We start from the raw sequence: 15,343 nt of genomic DNA, 5'->3' as shown, positions 1-15,343 counted from the left end.
AATTTATTATAGGTGGCGGCGGTATAGGGGGGGCAGGATAGGGGTTACTAGGTATAATGTAGGTGGCGGCGGTGTCCGGGAGCGGTGGTTTAGGGGTTAATACATTTATAAGAGTTGCGGCGGGGTCTAGGAGCGGCGGTTTAGGGGTTACTAAGTTTATTATAGTGGCGGCGGGGTCTAGGAGCGGCGGTTTAGGGGTTACTAAGTTTATTATAGTGGCGGCGGGGTCTAGGAGCGGTGGTTTAGGGGTTAGTAACTTTATTTAGTTGCAGGGGCACCGGTATAGGGTGTAGAACAGTGTAGTTTAGTGTGGGTGCTTAGTGACAGCTTGTCAATAAAGCTGTCAAAAAGCCGAAGAGCAGCGAGATCGGATGAGTGATAACTCTCACAATCCGCTGCTCATCGCCCCGTACTTGGTGCGCGGCTTTTTGACAGCTTTTTTGATAACTTAGGCGAACGTATTCAGGTCCGCGGCGGCGATGGTAGGCAAGCTTAGGCGGGCGTATTGGACCGGCGAAGGCAGGTAAAGTAGACGGCTTGATAAGTACCCCTCTTTGAGTTATTGCTTTGTACCGATGCACACTAATGTTGTATATTCTCCTTGATTGCGTAACTTACTTTGCCACTTGGAGTGTTTGCTTCGTAGTATTGGTCTGTCCAGATGGATGTCTTTATATGTCAGTTTATTTCATACAGAACTCATTCCATGTAAGCTTATGACTTGTCTATTTATGTTTTCCCCCTACTTAGGATGCAGTAGATACACTATCCCAGTGAATATCTATTTAGCATAGAATTCATCGATATACACTTTATACAGGAATCTGGATGTGGCTCTCTTTAATGCTCTCTGTCTTATAAGGAGATTAACGTATATGATGATTTGTGCAGAATTTTATTTCCAATATATCTAACACTGTGGCTTACTGCAATATTATTGTTTAATTTGTGTCTTGAATGCACATTGCTTCTTGATACATTTGATGTACTTATGTTATTATGGTAGACTTGTATAATACATATCATTAGTTCCTTGTCAAGCGCTGGGCATATATATATACATTAGACACACTTGCGTTACTATGGTAGCTTCTAATGGAGAATGTTATAATTTTCTATTACATGATTATATTTGATCTGTGTGCATGGACATTGCAAGGATAAAGATGAGTTAATTAAATATTTAAACACTCCATCCTGGTATAGTTTGAAGTATTTAAAGTTTATCTTTATTTTTATTTTGTCTATATTTAATTTTCATTTTTATGTTTGTTATACATATACTCTTCTTATACTAAGAATGCTTTGAGGTATTTTGATGGTAGTACCACTGAGATTAAAAGGGGATAAAATTGCTACATAATAACTCTTTATAGTTTCACTTAAGTGAAGTGGATTATTATTTATTTATCATTTATCTTCTGTTAATAAATTATATTTTGTTTGTGAACAGATTTTAAATAATTGATTAAAACTTTGACCTGTACCAATAAACGTTGAAGATTTATATATAAGGGGATAGGCACAGCACTCACCTCTGTATCTGAGTAAAACTTCACTTTTATTTTAAATAGTAAAAACCATTATACCAAAAGTTTCAGTGTCATAACAGACACCTTTGTCATTAGTGGTATCCAAACAAGACAAACAGCAGTGTAACATATACATACAGGTGATTACAATTTATATGCATAGAATACATCCTCATTTTCAAGCCGTCTGGAGCTACCTCTCTTCATCAGAGGTACATAGTCAATCAGGCTAGTTCTTAGACTATCTGCAGTGTATCCTAACTGGGCAACTGGTTGTTCTGATGATCCCTTCTATATTTTCTTTACTGTCTGTGCCCTCTTGTCTATGTCAGTAAAATGACTACTTCCTTCAGAGAAAGGATGGCTAATCATCGGATTGCCATCAGGGAAGCCATTAAGAAGGGATCATCAGAACAACCAGTTGATCAGCATTTTGCCCAGTTGGGACCACTGCAGTTAGTCTACAAACTATGCTGATTGACTATGTACCTCTGATGAAGAAAGGTGGGGATAGACACACGAAATTGTTACAAATTGAAGCCAAGTTGATGTGCAGCATACAAACTGTAGCCCCTAAAGGTCTGAACACGATGTTGGACTATAGTGTCTTTCTATGATAACCTTAGTTTGCTGTGAAAGTTTCTGATCCATACACAAGTTTTACAAATGTAACTCCTTGGGGTGATACATTATCTTTTTCTATATGTGTGTAGCAATATATAAGATAGTTTGATGATATTAGGTACATTGTTTTAATCACTCGCAGAGGCATACACTATGCTTTTTTGGTTCACCATGGAAACTGGCCACTCACTACATGCGCTCGCCATATTGTTGCAATGCGGGTCATCGCCGTGTTTACTATTTGATATGCTAATTGGCCATGCAGTGTCTATTTTAGCACAACAGACGTAGCATATGACATGGCTACTTTGTCTTGTTTGGATATCACCATTGACAAAGGTATCTGTTGTGACACCGAAACGTTTGGTGTAATGGTTTTTACTTTTTAACATAAAAGTGAAGTTTTACTTAGATAGATACTTGAGGTGTAAAATCCTGTGAGTGCTGTGTCTATCCCCTGTCTTCTAAATAAGTTTACTCTGGCACCCCTGTGGATGTTATTTGTCAAAGTGACTGCACTTATCACAGAATTGATATACATATAGTCATGTGAAAAATAAAGTACACCTTCTTTGAACTCTATGGTTTTACGTATCAGGATATAATAAAAATCATCTGGTCCTTAGGTAAATACAACCTCATAGATATAGGCAATGACATATATTGCACCAAAAAAACCATCAGATATATGTAGAATTATGTATTATGAACACATAGAACATATACTGCTATTAAAAGAACATTGGAATGTAAAATATTAATATTTTCATTTCAGGTCAGCGCACTTGAGAATATGCGATCGGGTTCGTGCACAAGTAGAGTGTTAAGGTTTTTTTACTACTTGCTTTGCTCCATTGACTTCTATAAGGGAATACGTTAATGCTATCGCGATATTGGAAGTTCGGCTTTTTGTGTGCTAAATTTTTTACTTTCAACTTGTAATACAAGTGCTACCCGATGTGCAAAAAGCTTGCTTCTAGCAGAGTTAGCGTGTGAGCAGGATTAATAAATAGCGCGCCACTCATAATCTGGACCTAAAGGAGAACGGTTTCCACCACCAACTAAAAATACATAATAATAAAGGTCTAAGCCTTTTAGGATTCTAACAGTAGTTTTTCCTCACTACAGTTACTGTTCCAGCTACCCTGGCTTTCAATGAAAAAAAAAAAATAAGCAGAAAATCACAGTAGTTTTCAAACAGTTTCTCACCAATCCTTTATCCTTGCAGCCAAACAGTTACTTTACTGAATTCCAAGTAGACATCCCATCGCAGCCTGATACTGAGGGCCTGATTATCAAAAGCTCAACGGAATGCATAGTGAGATAAATATCTTTTAAAATAAAATTTGTGTTTCTAACATATTTTTAGGGACCTCTCCATTCTGATGAGATGTCTTAGATAATCTCACCTGATCAGAGAGCTTTTGAATATATCAGGCCCTGAGACACCTTCCTGCTCTCTCAGAGCTCCTATATAGCTCTGAGCCTACTTATTAAGGAACAGGTGTGCTGGCTGACCTAAAAACTTAACCCCTTAAAGGACCAGTAAATACAGTAGATTTGCATAATCAAAAATGCATGATAAAAAGACAATGCAATAGCACTTACTCTAAACTTCAAATAAGTAGTAGATTTTTTTTTCTAACAAATTTCAAAGTTTTGTCTACTTTCACTCCTCCTGTATCATGTGACAGCTATCAGCCAATCACAAATGCATATACACATATTCTGTGATTTCTTGCTCAAAAAGTGTAAATATAAAAAGACTGTGCACATTTTGTTAATGAAAGTAAATTGGAAACGTGTTTAAAATTGCAGCTACCCAGGTACCACGTCAAGGTCTCTACCAAAACATAGGTCCCTAGGTTTTAATTTTAGCTGAGAGCTTGCAGGCGAGTGCTGGACTTTCTCTGTGTGTTGTATTTATTTATGTTGTAATTTTCCCTATGGGTCTTGCACCCAAACTTGCCTGAGGTTAACTGCCTGTGACTATGGAGACAGCACAGCTTCATATACAAAATACAGAAGGGGACTGCATTCACAGACTGGAATGGGTATATATCCGATTACACTGCAACATGCTCAGCCCTGGGTGCTCAATAGCACTCTCAAGAAGCTGTGCTGTCTCCAGAGTCACAGGCAGTTAACAAGTGACAGTGGGTGGTACACTAAGCGCCTGCCTCAAGGACCCTGGCTCTGGATATTGGCTCCTAGTAGCCAATAGAATAAATGAGTAGAAAAGGGTAGGAACCAAAGCGCCTGAGAGGCCAGGTCTGGACAAAGTTTAAACAGATTCACTTAAAAAGTAGAGGTTACACTTTAATTCGTTTACAAGCATGGATCCATGTTACATAACAAGAATAATTAAAACATGAGTCTGAACTATTGGTCTAATTTAAATGTATTGAATTCGTTTTCGGTAGTACTTATATGCCGATAATATGTAAACAAACTCTGAATGCAAACCAGAAGTTGTCAGATATAACAACTCTTCATGCAAACCGGAAGTTGTTAAATACGAAAAATCCGGACGAACACCGGAGTAGATCATAAATACACAATGTAAAGAATCAGAATTGATTGCCACAAAGGCATATCAGAGTATTAAAATAAAGGCGAACGATATTTTAAAAAAACGAATATTTTAATCATTTTAATCATCTTAACGAAACAGGAAGTACTAAGCAAGTACTTCCGGTATGCATTCAGAATACAGGTATAAAAGATCACCAAAACCCACACAATCCAGTCTTGATAAAGGTCTAGCACAGACCGAAACGCGTCGACTGGTGAGTCTTCCTCCTTTCAAATCTACTTGAGAAATTACGCTCTGCACTATTGTGTGTTTGTTTTATTTTTAGGTGTGATTTGGGTCAGCCGGACCCCGGATGAAACTTTGATATATCACCATTATCCAGTACTGCCGAGGTTGCAGAATTATTTGTATCTCCTCACAGGATTGACTTGCTTTACTTTAATTTTACAGTGGCCACTGATTTTTTAGTTTTGATTTTTTAGTTTTGGTTTCTCAGTTTGTGGTTTATTATCAGCACTTTTTGGAGTGAACATTTCAATCTGGACTTAACATTATCATTTGGAGGACTATTTTTGTTTATTCATTTATCGTGATTTGCTTTATGTATATGTCATCACTATGTTTTGAAATGTTTATTACCTGCATCAATATTTTAATCAAGGTTTAGCACCCATCACTGTTATATTTACACCACCACTTCAATATAATTTTTTGATCACATATTTTTTATCACATATTTTATCATCACAAGTGTATCATCATTTTTCCAACATAGAAGGATTTGGTATCCTCTAGCACAAGTTTGCACACATACGCCACTCACATATTTAGGGATTATTAGACATTAAGGCACCTAACACCTAGAAAGGTGACCGCCGTACCTAGAGATACTGGAAACAGTCCGAATAAGTCTGTGTAAGAGGATCCTCAGTAATTATCCTATTGTTCAAAGAACACCTAGAGATACTGGGATACCAGTATAGACAGGTCTGTACCAGTTACCTTAAGAGAATCATCAGTAATTTTTTATTTATTTATTTTAAAGAATTTTATTGTTGTTAGAATTTTAAGTTTCTTGTTATGTAACATGGATCCATGCTTGTAAACGAATTAAAGTGTAACCTCTACTTTTTAAGTGAATCTGTTTAAACTTTGTCCAGACCCGGCCTTTCAGGCGCTTTGGTTCCTACCCTTTTCTACTCACAGGCAGTTAACCCCAGGCAAATTTGGATGCAGGGCCTATAGGGAAATTTCCAAAATAAATAAATACAACACACAGAGAAAGTCGAACACTCACTTGCAATCTTTCAGCTAAGATTAAAAGCAAAACTGGAAGAGTTAGTTACCGCATCTGGCCAAAAGGGACAAGCCCAGGTACCACGTCAAAGTCTTTCCCAAAACCTGGGTCCCTAATGCAGCCATACAAATTCAGGCTCTCAATCAAACAAACTGGGAACAAGTCAAGGGTTCACAGACTTATGTAATCTCCCTAGACATGTACAAAACACGGAAGACGACTGCACTCTCAGACTGGACTGGGTATACATCCCATGACTCTGCAAAATGCTCAGCCCTGGGTGCTCAATAGCACTCTCCGGAAGCTGTGCTGTCTCCAGAATCACAGGCAGTTAACCCCAGGCAAGTTTGGGTGCAAGGACCATAGGGAAAATTACAAAATAAATAAAAATACAACACAGAGAAAGTCCAGCACTTGCTTGCAAGCTCTCAGCTAAGATTAAAAGGAGAACTAGAAGACTTAGTTACCGCATCTGGCCAAATGGGACAAGCCCAGGTACCACGTCAAGGTCTCTCCCAAAATCTGGGTCCATAGGTTTTCATCTTAGCTTAGAGCTTGCAAGCAAGTGCTGGACTTTCTCTGTGTCTTTTATTTATTTATTTAGTAATTCCCCTATGGGCCTTGCACCCAAACTTGCCTGAGGTTAACTGCCTGTGACTCTGGAGACAGCACAGCTTCCTGAGAGTGCTATTGAGCACCCAGGGCTGAGCATGTTACAGGGTCATGGGATGTATAAACAGTCCAGTGTGACAGCGCAGTCCCCTTCAGTGTTTTGTATACGTCTAGGAAGATTAAGTTGTGTGAACCCTTGACTTGTTCCCAGTTTGTTTGATTGAGAGCTTGCAGTTGTATGGCTGTATTAGGGACCCAGGTTTTGGGAGGGTCATTGACGTGGTACCTGGGCTTGTCCCTTTTGGCCAGCTGCGGTAACTAACTCTTCAGCTTTGCTTTTAATCTTAGCTGAAAGCTTGCAAGTGAGTGTTCGACTTTCTCTGTGTGTTGTATTTATTTATTTTGTAAATTTAACTATGGGACATGAACCCAAATTTGCCTGGGGTTAACTGCCTGTGACTCTGGAGACAGCACAGCTTCCTGAGAGTGCTATTGAGCACCCAGAGCTGATACATCGGATGTATACCCATTCCAGTCTGAGAGTGCAGTCCAATTCCGTGTTTTGTATATGAAGCTGTGCTAACTCCACAGTCACAGTCAATTAACCTCAAGCAATATATATATATATATATATATATATATATATATATATATATATATATATATATATATATACACACACACACATACACACTCTTTGAAGCCCTTTCCACTCAAATACCTTAAACCTTGAAAAATCATTTTTATTCAATATTAATATTTGATAACGTGTTCAAATGTTTATTTACAGTAAATATTTCACATTCTAATGTTATTCAGATAGTTATTCAGTTAGTGCACACACTAACCAGCATGTGTTACAAGTTTATTTTAAGCGGTATTAGCGCTCAAGCATGAGTGCTAAATACCGCTCCACTTGTATTCTAGCCCTATATTTTTTTAAGTTATCTCCTTAGAAACGTTATTTTAAATTGAAACGTTCTTTTTTTTGTGAAGGTGATGTTGGAGACTGGAAAAACTACTTCTCGGATACTCAGAGTCAAGAAATTGATGCAAAATTTGAACAGTGTTTAGCAGGAACAAAACTAGGAGAAATGCTGAATTATGATGTGTACTGTAAAATATAAAATGAGTAAATTGCACAATTAAAAACACTTTTCTTTGATCAATACTTTATGCATTTTTTTTAAAAAATAATTTTTATTGAGGTTTGAAAAATACATTCACAATCATTATTCGCCTCTAAAAAACAACAGTAGAGTCATAAGTATGTTACTATAGTGAATGGCAACTTATGCATTTGTCACAGGCATGATATTAGTAAGTGGTAGAGTCACGGTAAATAACTATAAACCATGCAATGCCTCGCTATGTTATTTGGCAAATAAAACAGTGCACAACCTCATTTTTTACTTAAACATAATAATAATAATTCCCCCAGTTCTCATAGAAGCCACTCTTGTGCTTCTTAACAACTGTTGGTGCGTACATAGGGAGTTTTGAGTTGTTCAGACTATTAACAGTAAGTAAAATCCCCAGAAGATAATTTATCAGCCGCTTTTTGGGCTGCAAAAGATTAGATAGAACTAAAAAGGGGAATGCAAAAGTAAATAAGGGAAAAGACCACTTTTGGGTCTAGAATCTAGAATGGTCAATCTTAACATGTGGGGAGCCAGTCTATGATATGCTTTAGAAAATGGAGAATAATAACCTCATACAGTAAAAAAGAGAAATTAATAACTATGTGGGAACATATAGAACAGTCAAACCAGCAGATGCTATTTCGTAAAGTGGAATACATGGGGGATACTGCCTCTCTACATAAGTGGGAAATATGGTGTCTTATAATGAAGGGGTGTGAGGGATAAGAACCTTCCATACTAGTTCTGGTATAAGCAGGTACCATCTAAGAACAGTGTTAGTGGTCAGTACAGGAAATCAAGATTGTGCCATCTCGGCCGCAGGCAGCACATCTCCCAATTAGTGTAACTTAGAGTGACCAACTAATCACAAGCAGGTCTCTACCGTCTATTTCGGGGTAATAGTGATCCAGTTTATAGTAGGGTTCAGATATTACAGTATGTGATTATGTATGAGCCAACTGTAACTAGACTACAAGACTGAAAAAGTTGGTCCGGCGTCTCCAGCATCCGTTTCTTCCTCAAGCCGGTTAGACCGGAAGTGAAAACAAAAATATCCCAAGGTTTATTGGAACAAGTATACAGTAAATACCAATTCAACAAGGGGTGGGTGATCCTTCAAGGGAACTCCAAGACAGGTATGGTATGGACAATGGCAATAATCTGACACATTTCAGTGGGAAGGGGTTAGAGGTGGCGCCTACGGCTAGCTGTCTGAAAATAAAATTGAAAGAAAAAACGTTTTGAATATATAATGTTGTGGGTGTAAATCAATGTGAAATATAGAGTGTATTACAAATATTAAACAAACCACTAAAAGAGTGAATCGAATTATTAATTTATTTAGAAATATATATATAAAAACACAATAGTACACATAAGTTGTATATTAATGTGATGATAAAAACCAAGCAGGTACTGTCTCAGCAGACTGGATTTGATGGTTTGAAAGGGTGTACTAATAAACAGATTAGGAATCTGATATAAAAGAAAAAATATATTTCAGTTAAAAATATATATCATTAGACACAATGTGGCTCAAAAAAAATAAAAAATAAAAAAATCCAAAAATAGCATAAAAAAGAAAAAGAAAAATTCTTCAGAAAAAAAAAAAATGTATAAAAACGATACTTCCGATTAAAAATTGCTGCAGCAAAAAGAAAAAAAGTGATAAAAGCTGACACTTGAATTTTGTCTAAAATAAACTTCTATTTAGGCCGTACATTCAAATAGTACTAAAAAGAATGTATATCTGAAAATGTCTCTGGAGTCTCTAAATTCCCACGTAGGTCTTTGATTCCTCGAAATAATACCAGATACTTTGTAACGTCTCTTAAAGTGTTAGTAAAAGTCTGTATTGTTGCAAATACTAAAATGGACTTATAATCCCACGTTCTTAAAGTTGGTATATGTCAACATTAATGTTTATGTTTGTAATAAGGTATATATGGATCTTCTTTTTAAAAAATTATAACATTGTTACAAATTCCTGCTAGAATATAATTTCTTTAAAAAACGAATCAGCTGATGATATTTTGAAAGCGCTCACTTGAGGCTTTAATTCTAATATCTACTGAAACTCTTTACATATATTCTCAGATGGGGCAATTATTCTTTTCTTTTATCCTTAAGTGTGTTATATTGTCTTCATAGACACAAGAAACAAAGAAATCTCTTACCCAATCTTGCTTCGTTGAGATGGTTCTATTTGTGGCAACGCCGAATATTGTTTGTAGTGGCGTTTTCTCTGGACCGGAAGTGGTTGTATTTCAGAGGATCCGATCCTCTAATACCTTCCTTCGGATACGTATAGAAGTGTAAAATCCCTTTTGTTGATGTGTAGAAAAGCTCTTATTCAATTGTAGACGGACGGTCTTGGGAGAGTAAGATAGCTATAACTGGCCAGTTATTTGTAGAGTAAATGCTGGAGCTGGTTATCTTCTACGCGTTTCGGCTTCTAGGACACAAGCCTTTATCAAGTATACCAGATCCGGCTTCTCCCAGGTATTTAAAGGGTTTCCTGTTAACCCTTAATTGGCTACAAATTACCTTGTAGTTTTGATAGATCCTCAATGAAAATGAAATAACATCTTTGATCTCGCTGTAGATATGCTTCGATCCAGTGTATATTTTACCATCATATATACCTTAGATATTTATTTGTGACAATTTATTTTCTGCATTTTAATTTATAAGATTAATATACATAAGAAATTTTTTTTTGGGAAAGTTGGATTTTTTTGATAAAAAGAGAAAAGTGTTTTTCATAAAATCAATCTCTTTCTATGAATCTTAAACATGGATTTGTAAAATGGAAGTTATGAAAAATAAAATATGAAGAATAAAAAATACTGCATAATGAAAAATTATAAAAATTATTTTATGTAAAAATATATAAAAATAAAAAATAATGAATAGACAGAAAAAAAAAAAATAAAGAATAAAAAATGAAAAAAAATATAAAAAATGAAAAATATATTTTTTTTTCATTTTTTATTCTGGTATACTTGATAAAGGCTTGTGTCCTAGAAGCCGAAACGCGTAGAAGATAACCAGCTCCAGCATTTACTCTACAAATAACTGGTCAGTTATAGCTATCTTACGCTCCCAAGACCGTCCGTCTGCAATTGAAATTCTTTGACTCACCGGACGATAGGAGCTTTTCTACACATCAACAAAAGGGATTTTACACTTCTATACGTATCTGAAGGAAGGTATTAGAGGATCGGATCCTCCGAAATACAACCACTTCCGGTCCAGAGAAAACGCCACTACAAACAATATTCGGCGTTGCCACAAATAGAACCATCTCAACGAAGCAAGATTGGGAAAGAGATTTCTTTGTTTCTTGTGTCTATGAAGACAATATAACACACTTAAGGATAAAAGAAAAGAATCATTGCCTCATCTGAGAATATATATAATGAGTTTCAGTAGATATTACAATTAAAGCCGCAAGTGAGCGCTTTCAAAATATCATCGGCTGATTCGTCTTTTAAAGAAATTATATTCTAGCAGGAATTTGTAACAATGTTATAATTTTTTAAAAAGAAGATCCATATATACCTTATTACAAACATAAACATTAATGTTGACATATACCAACTTTAAGATCATGGGATTATAAGTCCTTATGGCCACATTTTAGTAATTGCAACAATACAGACTTTTACTAACACTTTAAGAGAAGTTACAAAGTATCTGGTATTATTTTTTTATACATTTTTTCTGAAGAATTTTTCTTTTTATAGTATTTTTGGATTTTTTTAGTTTTTATTTTTTTGAGCCACATTGTGTCTAATGATATATATTTTTAACTGAAATATATTTTTTATTTTATATCAGATTCCTAATCTGTTTATTAGTACACCTTTCAAACCATCGAATCCAGTCTTCTGAGACAGTACCTGCTTGGTTTTTATCATCACATTAATATACAACTTATGTGTACTATTGTGTTTTTATATATATATTTCTAAATAAATTAATAATTTGATTCACTCTTTTAGTGGTTTGTTTAATATTTGTAATATACTCTATATTTCACATTGATTTACACCTACAACATTATATATTCAAAACGTTTTTTCTTTCAATTTTATTTTCAGACAGCTAGCCGTAGGGGTCACCTCTAACCCCTTCCGTTGTTTTGTCTAGCATATATCTGGTTGCAAATTTGTGAGATTTTTTGCAACCCCAGAGGTAGGCAAGTCTGTCTCATAAACAGTTTGATACACACACCTTTTCTTTTGCATTTCAGTGGGAACTATGGTGTCTTGTAATGAAGGGGTGTGAGGGATAAGAGCCTTCCATACTAGTTCTGGTATAAGCAGGTACCATCTAAGAACAGTGTTAGTGGTCAGTACAGGAAATCAAGATGTGCCATCTCGGCCGCAGGCAGCACATCTCCCAATTAGTGTAACTTAGAGTGACCAACTAATCACAAGCAGGTCTCTACCGTCTATTTCGGGGTAATAGTGATCCAGTTTATAGTAGGGTTCAGATATTACAGTATGTGATTATGTATGAGCCAACTGTAACTAGACTACAAGACTTAAAAAGTTGGTCCGGCGTCTCCAGCATCCGTTTCTCCCTCAAGCTGGTTAGACCGGAAGTGAAAACAATGTAGCCGTATGACCTACCAACCCGGAGTGCCGTAACCAATAGCGGTGAACCAATCCTCTGTGGTATGTATGAGGAAAGAAAGGATCAGGCACTGCATACACAAGTTATTGCAAAAATATCCCAAGGTTTATTGGAACAAGTATACAGTAAATACCAATCCAACAAGGGGTGGGTGATCCTTCAAGGGAACTCCAAGACAGGTATGGTGTGGACAATGGTAATAATCTGACGTGTATCGTACCCCCTACAGGCGCTTACTCATAGATCTATTGCATGCTTAGACTGTGTGCTTTATATACGCTTTCCTTCAAAGTGATATTAACCCTATGATGACCTTAAAAAATGATGGGAAAACTAGGAAAACCATCAATGTTAAAAGAGATTACACTTAATGTATATGCAAAAGGCAGTTCAACTATGTATTTATCAGATGAAACTTTTAACTAACTGTTCCATAATTATGACACATATTAATTACTGAGCCTAAGTATAAAAAATGTATTAGTTACTTCTATTAACTGGTATCTATTAGGATCTAAATAACAAGATTAAAAAAGTTAGAGAATGCCTAGAAACCTAAATATGCCTCATTATATACAGGACTCAGTATAAGGACAAAGATGATCAGATATTAATCATAATGAACCATTAAAGAAGCTTGTACACTCTGAGCTATACAAAGCTCTGCACTGAGAAAAAAAGGGGGGGGGGGGGTGCAGGATACAGAGGAACAAGCTACATATATCAAATCTTAGAATTGTGTGACTATAAATGTAGAATGAAAGGAACCCTGCTGTAAGTGTTAAAGGGTACTCCAATAGTTACAGATAAGGCATCAATAAAAAAATTGATGTCACATTCTCTATTAAGTCCTAACGGACTTCTAGTCTGTAATTGGAGTATCCAATAAATTTCCTTTCTTTGTAGTATGTTATATCTGTTTCCTCCTTTAGTAAGTTAGCGACATCTATTATATGAATGGAGACATTGGCTATGTTTGTAAAATGTTCTCCATTAAAGTGGTTAGCTATGGCCGATTCCTTAACATAATTTTTGGTTTCCCTAAGATGTTCGCTAAATCTCTTTCTGACCTCCCTGGAGGTTTGACCCACATACTGCATCTGACATAAATTGCATGTAAGCAGATAGACAGCAAAAGTTGTGCCACAATTGGCATTAAAGTTGATGTCATATCTATGTTTGGTGATACTACTAGTGAAGTAATTTCCTCCACCCATGTAGACGCACATACCGCAATTTCTACTTAGGCATTTAAAATTCCCTTGCCTAGCAAGCCACCTAGCAAGTTTGCTGGACATGTCCTGGTTATGTTACTGGGGGAAAGACTTCTGGCTAAAGTATGGGGTTTCTTAGACACAAATTTGCAATTTTTTATGATGGGAGCCAGTGTGGGATCTCCTTCAAGAATATGAAGGTGTTTTTGTAGAATTTTAGCTATTTTCGTGTACTGGCTGGTATATTCAGTGGTAAATACAATGGCCTCTTTATAAGAATTCTCTTTAGTTGTATTTTTACAAGCCTCATAGGACTGAATTTCTGTTCTGCATTTTTCTATGGTACGTTAATTATATCCTCTGGCTATAAGCCTTTTTTTTTAGGTCTAATGACTGTATTTTATAAGTTTCTTGTGACTGTATTTCTTTTTAACCTTATAAACTGTCCCAGAGGAACAGCTTTTATAAGGTGACTAGGATGTTGTGAGGTGGCATGCAGTATTGTATTACCTGCAACAGGCTTGCGATAAGTTTTGGTAATAACTTTATTGCCACTCACTTGTAAAGTCAGATCAAGATAATTTACTTCTTCTTGATTAAAAATGCCAGTGAATTTAAGATTCATGAAGTTGTTGTCCAAAAAGTCAATAAATCTATTGAACAGCGCTTCATCAACTGTTTTTTTAGGATGACCAAAAGATCATCTATGTACCTCACAAATATTAGTATATCCTCCAGCCATGGATTAAGTACACTATAGATGTAAGTGAGCCCCCACCATGAGACGTATAAATTAGCGAACGCGTGGGCAAATTTTGCCCCCATGGCCGTCCCACATATTTGTCTATAGACGGTCCCTTCAAACATGAAGTAGTTATGAGATAATACAAACCGTAGAACATCACCAATGTACTTCTTGGTATCATATTCCAGGTTCAGTTCTCTTTCCAGGAAAAATTCTACTGCCTCAATTCCAAGATGTTGTGGTATGGAAGTGTATAAGGAACTGATGTCTACTACTAACCATGTGTAATTGGGTTCCCATACCACCGTTTGTAAAGTATCTATGAGGTGAGAGCTGTCTTTAAGATAAGACAGCTGCTTAATGGCTAAAGGTTGGAGGATACTATCCAACCATGCCCCCAAGGGCTCAAACAGGGACCCCACACCAGAGACAATGGGTCTACCCGGGGGATGTGTGAGGTCCTTATGGACCTTGGGGACATGGTAAAATATAGGAACAAGTGGATTTTTGGGGACTAGTGTGTCTAAGTCTGTCTCTCTGAACACACCTAAGTGTATACCTTCAGTAATTAATTTGACAAGATCTTGTTTGTAGTGTACAACCGGATTTCCTGCAAATTTTTGGTAAACTTTGGCATCAGACAGCTGGAAAAGTGCCTCACAGAAGTAATCTTCTTTATCCAATACAACAATACTTCCCCCCTTCTCAGAATTTCTAATGACAATCTGATCATTGTTCCTGAGAGTAGTAATAGCTTTCCTCTCCCCTTTACTCAGATTCTGGGGGGAAGCACTGTTGCTTAGAGACCTCTCCAACTGTAGGATGTCCTCCTGGACCAACCTCTGATATGCATTAATATGAGGTCCCCTATATTGTATAGGATAAAAATCAGACCTGGGTTTAACAGGTTTCAGCATGTCATTTGGTAACGTCTCATTTCTCTCCCGACTATAGAGCTCAGTAAGTTGTACCACAGAGCACGCTTCACTAAAAAGTA

General features: G+C 36.5%; 1 protein-coding gene across 1 annotated transcript in view; it reads left to right on the top strand.

Moving 5' to 3' along the window:
* Positions 1-7,728, top strand: part of LOC128657942 (sulfotransferase 6B1-like) — a 193,155-nt gene extending 185,427 nt beyond the window's left edge. The window contains exon 7 of the mRNA XM_053712367.1: positions 7,598-7,728. Coding sequence (XP_053568342.1) covers positions 7,598-7,728 — 131 coding nt within the window. The remainder of the gene's footprint in view (positions 1-7,597) is intronic.
* The last annotated feature ends 7,615 nt before the right edge of the window (positions 7,729-15,343 follow it).

This window comes from Bombina bombina, chromosome 4, assembly GCF_027579735.1.
Source record: "Bombina bombina isolate aBomBom1 chromosome 4, aBomBom1.pri, whole genome shotgun sequence".
NCBI lineage: Eukaryota > Metazoa > Chordata > Amphibia > Anura > Bombinatoridae > Bombina > Bombina bombina.
The sequence above is the reverse complement of the archived record's forward strand: the minus strand, read 5'-3'. Positions and strand labels throughout refer to the sequence as shown.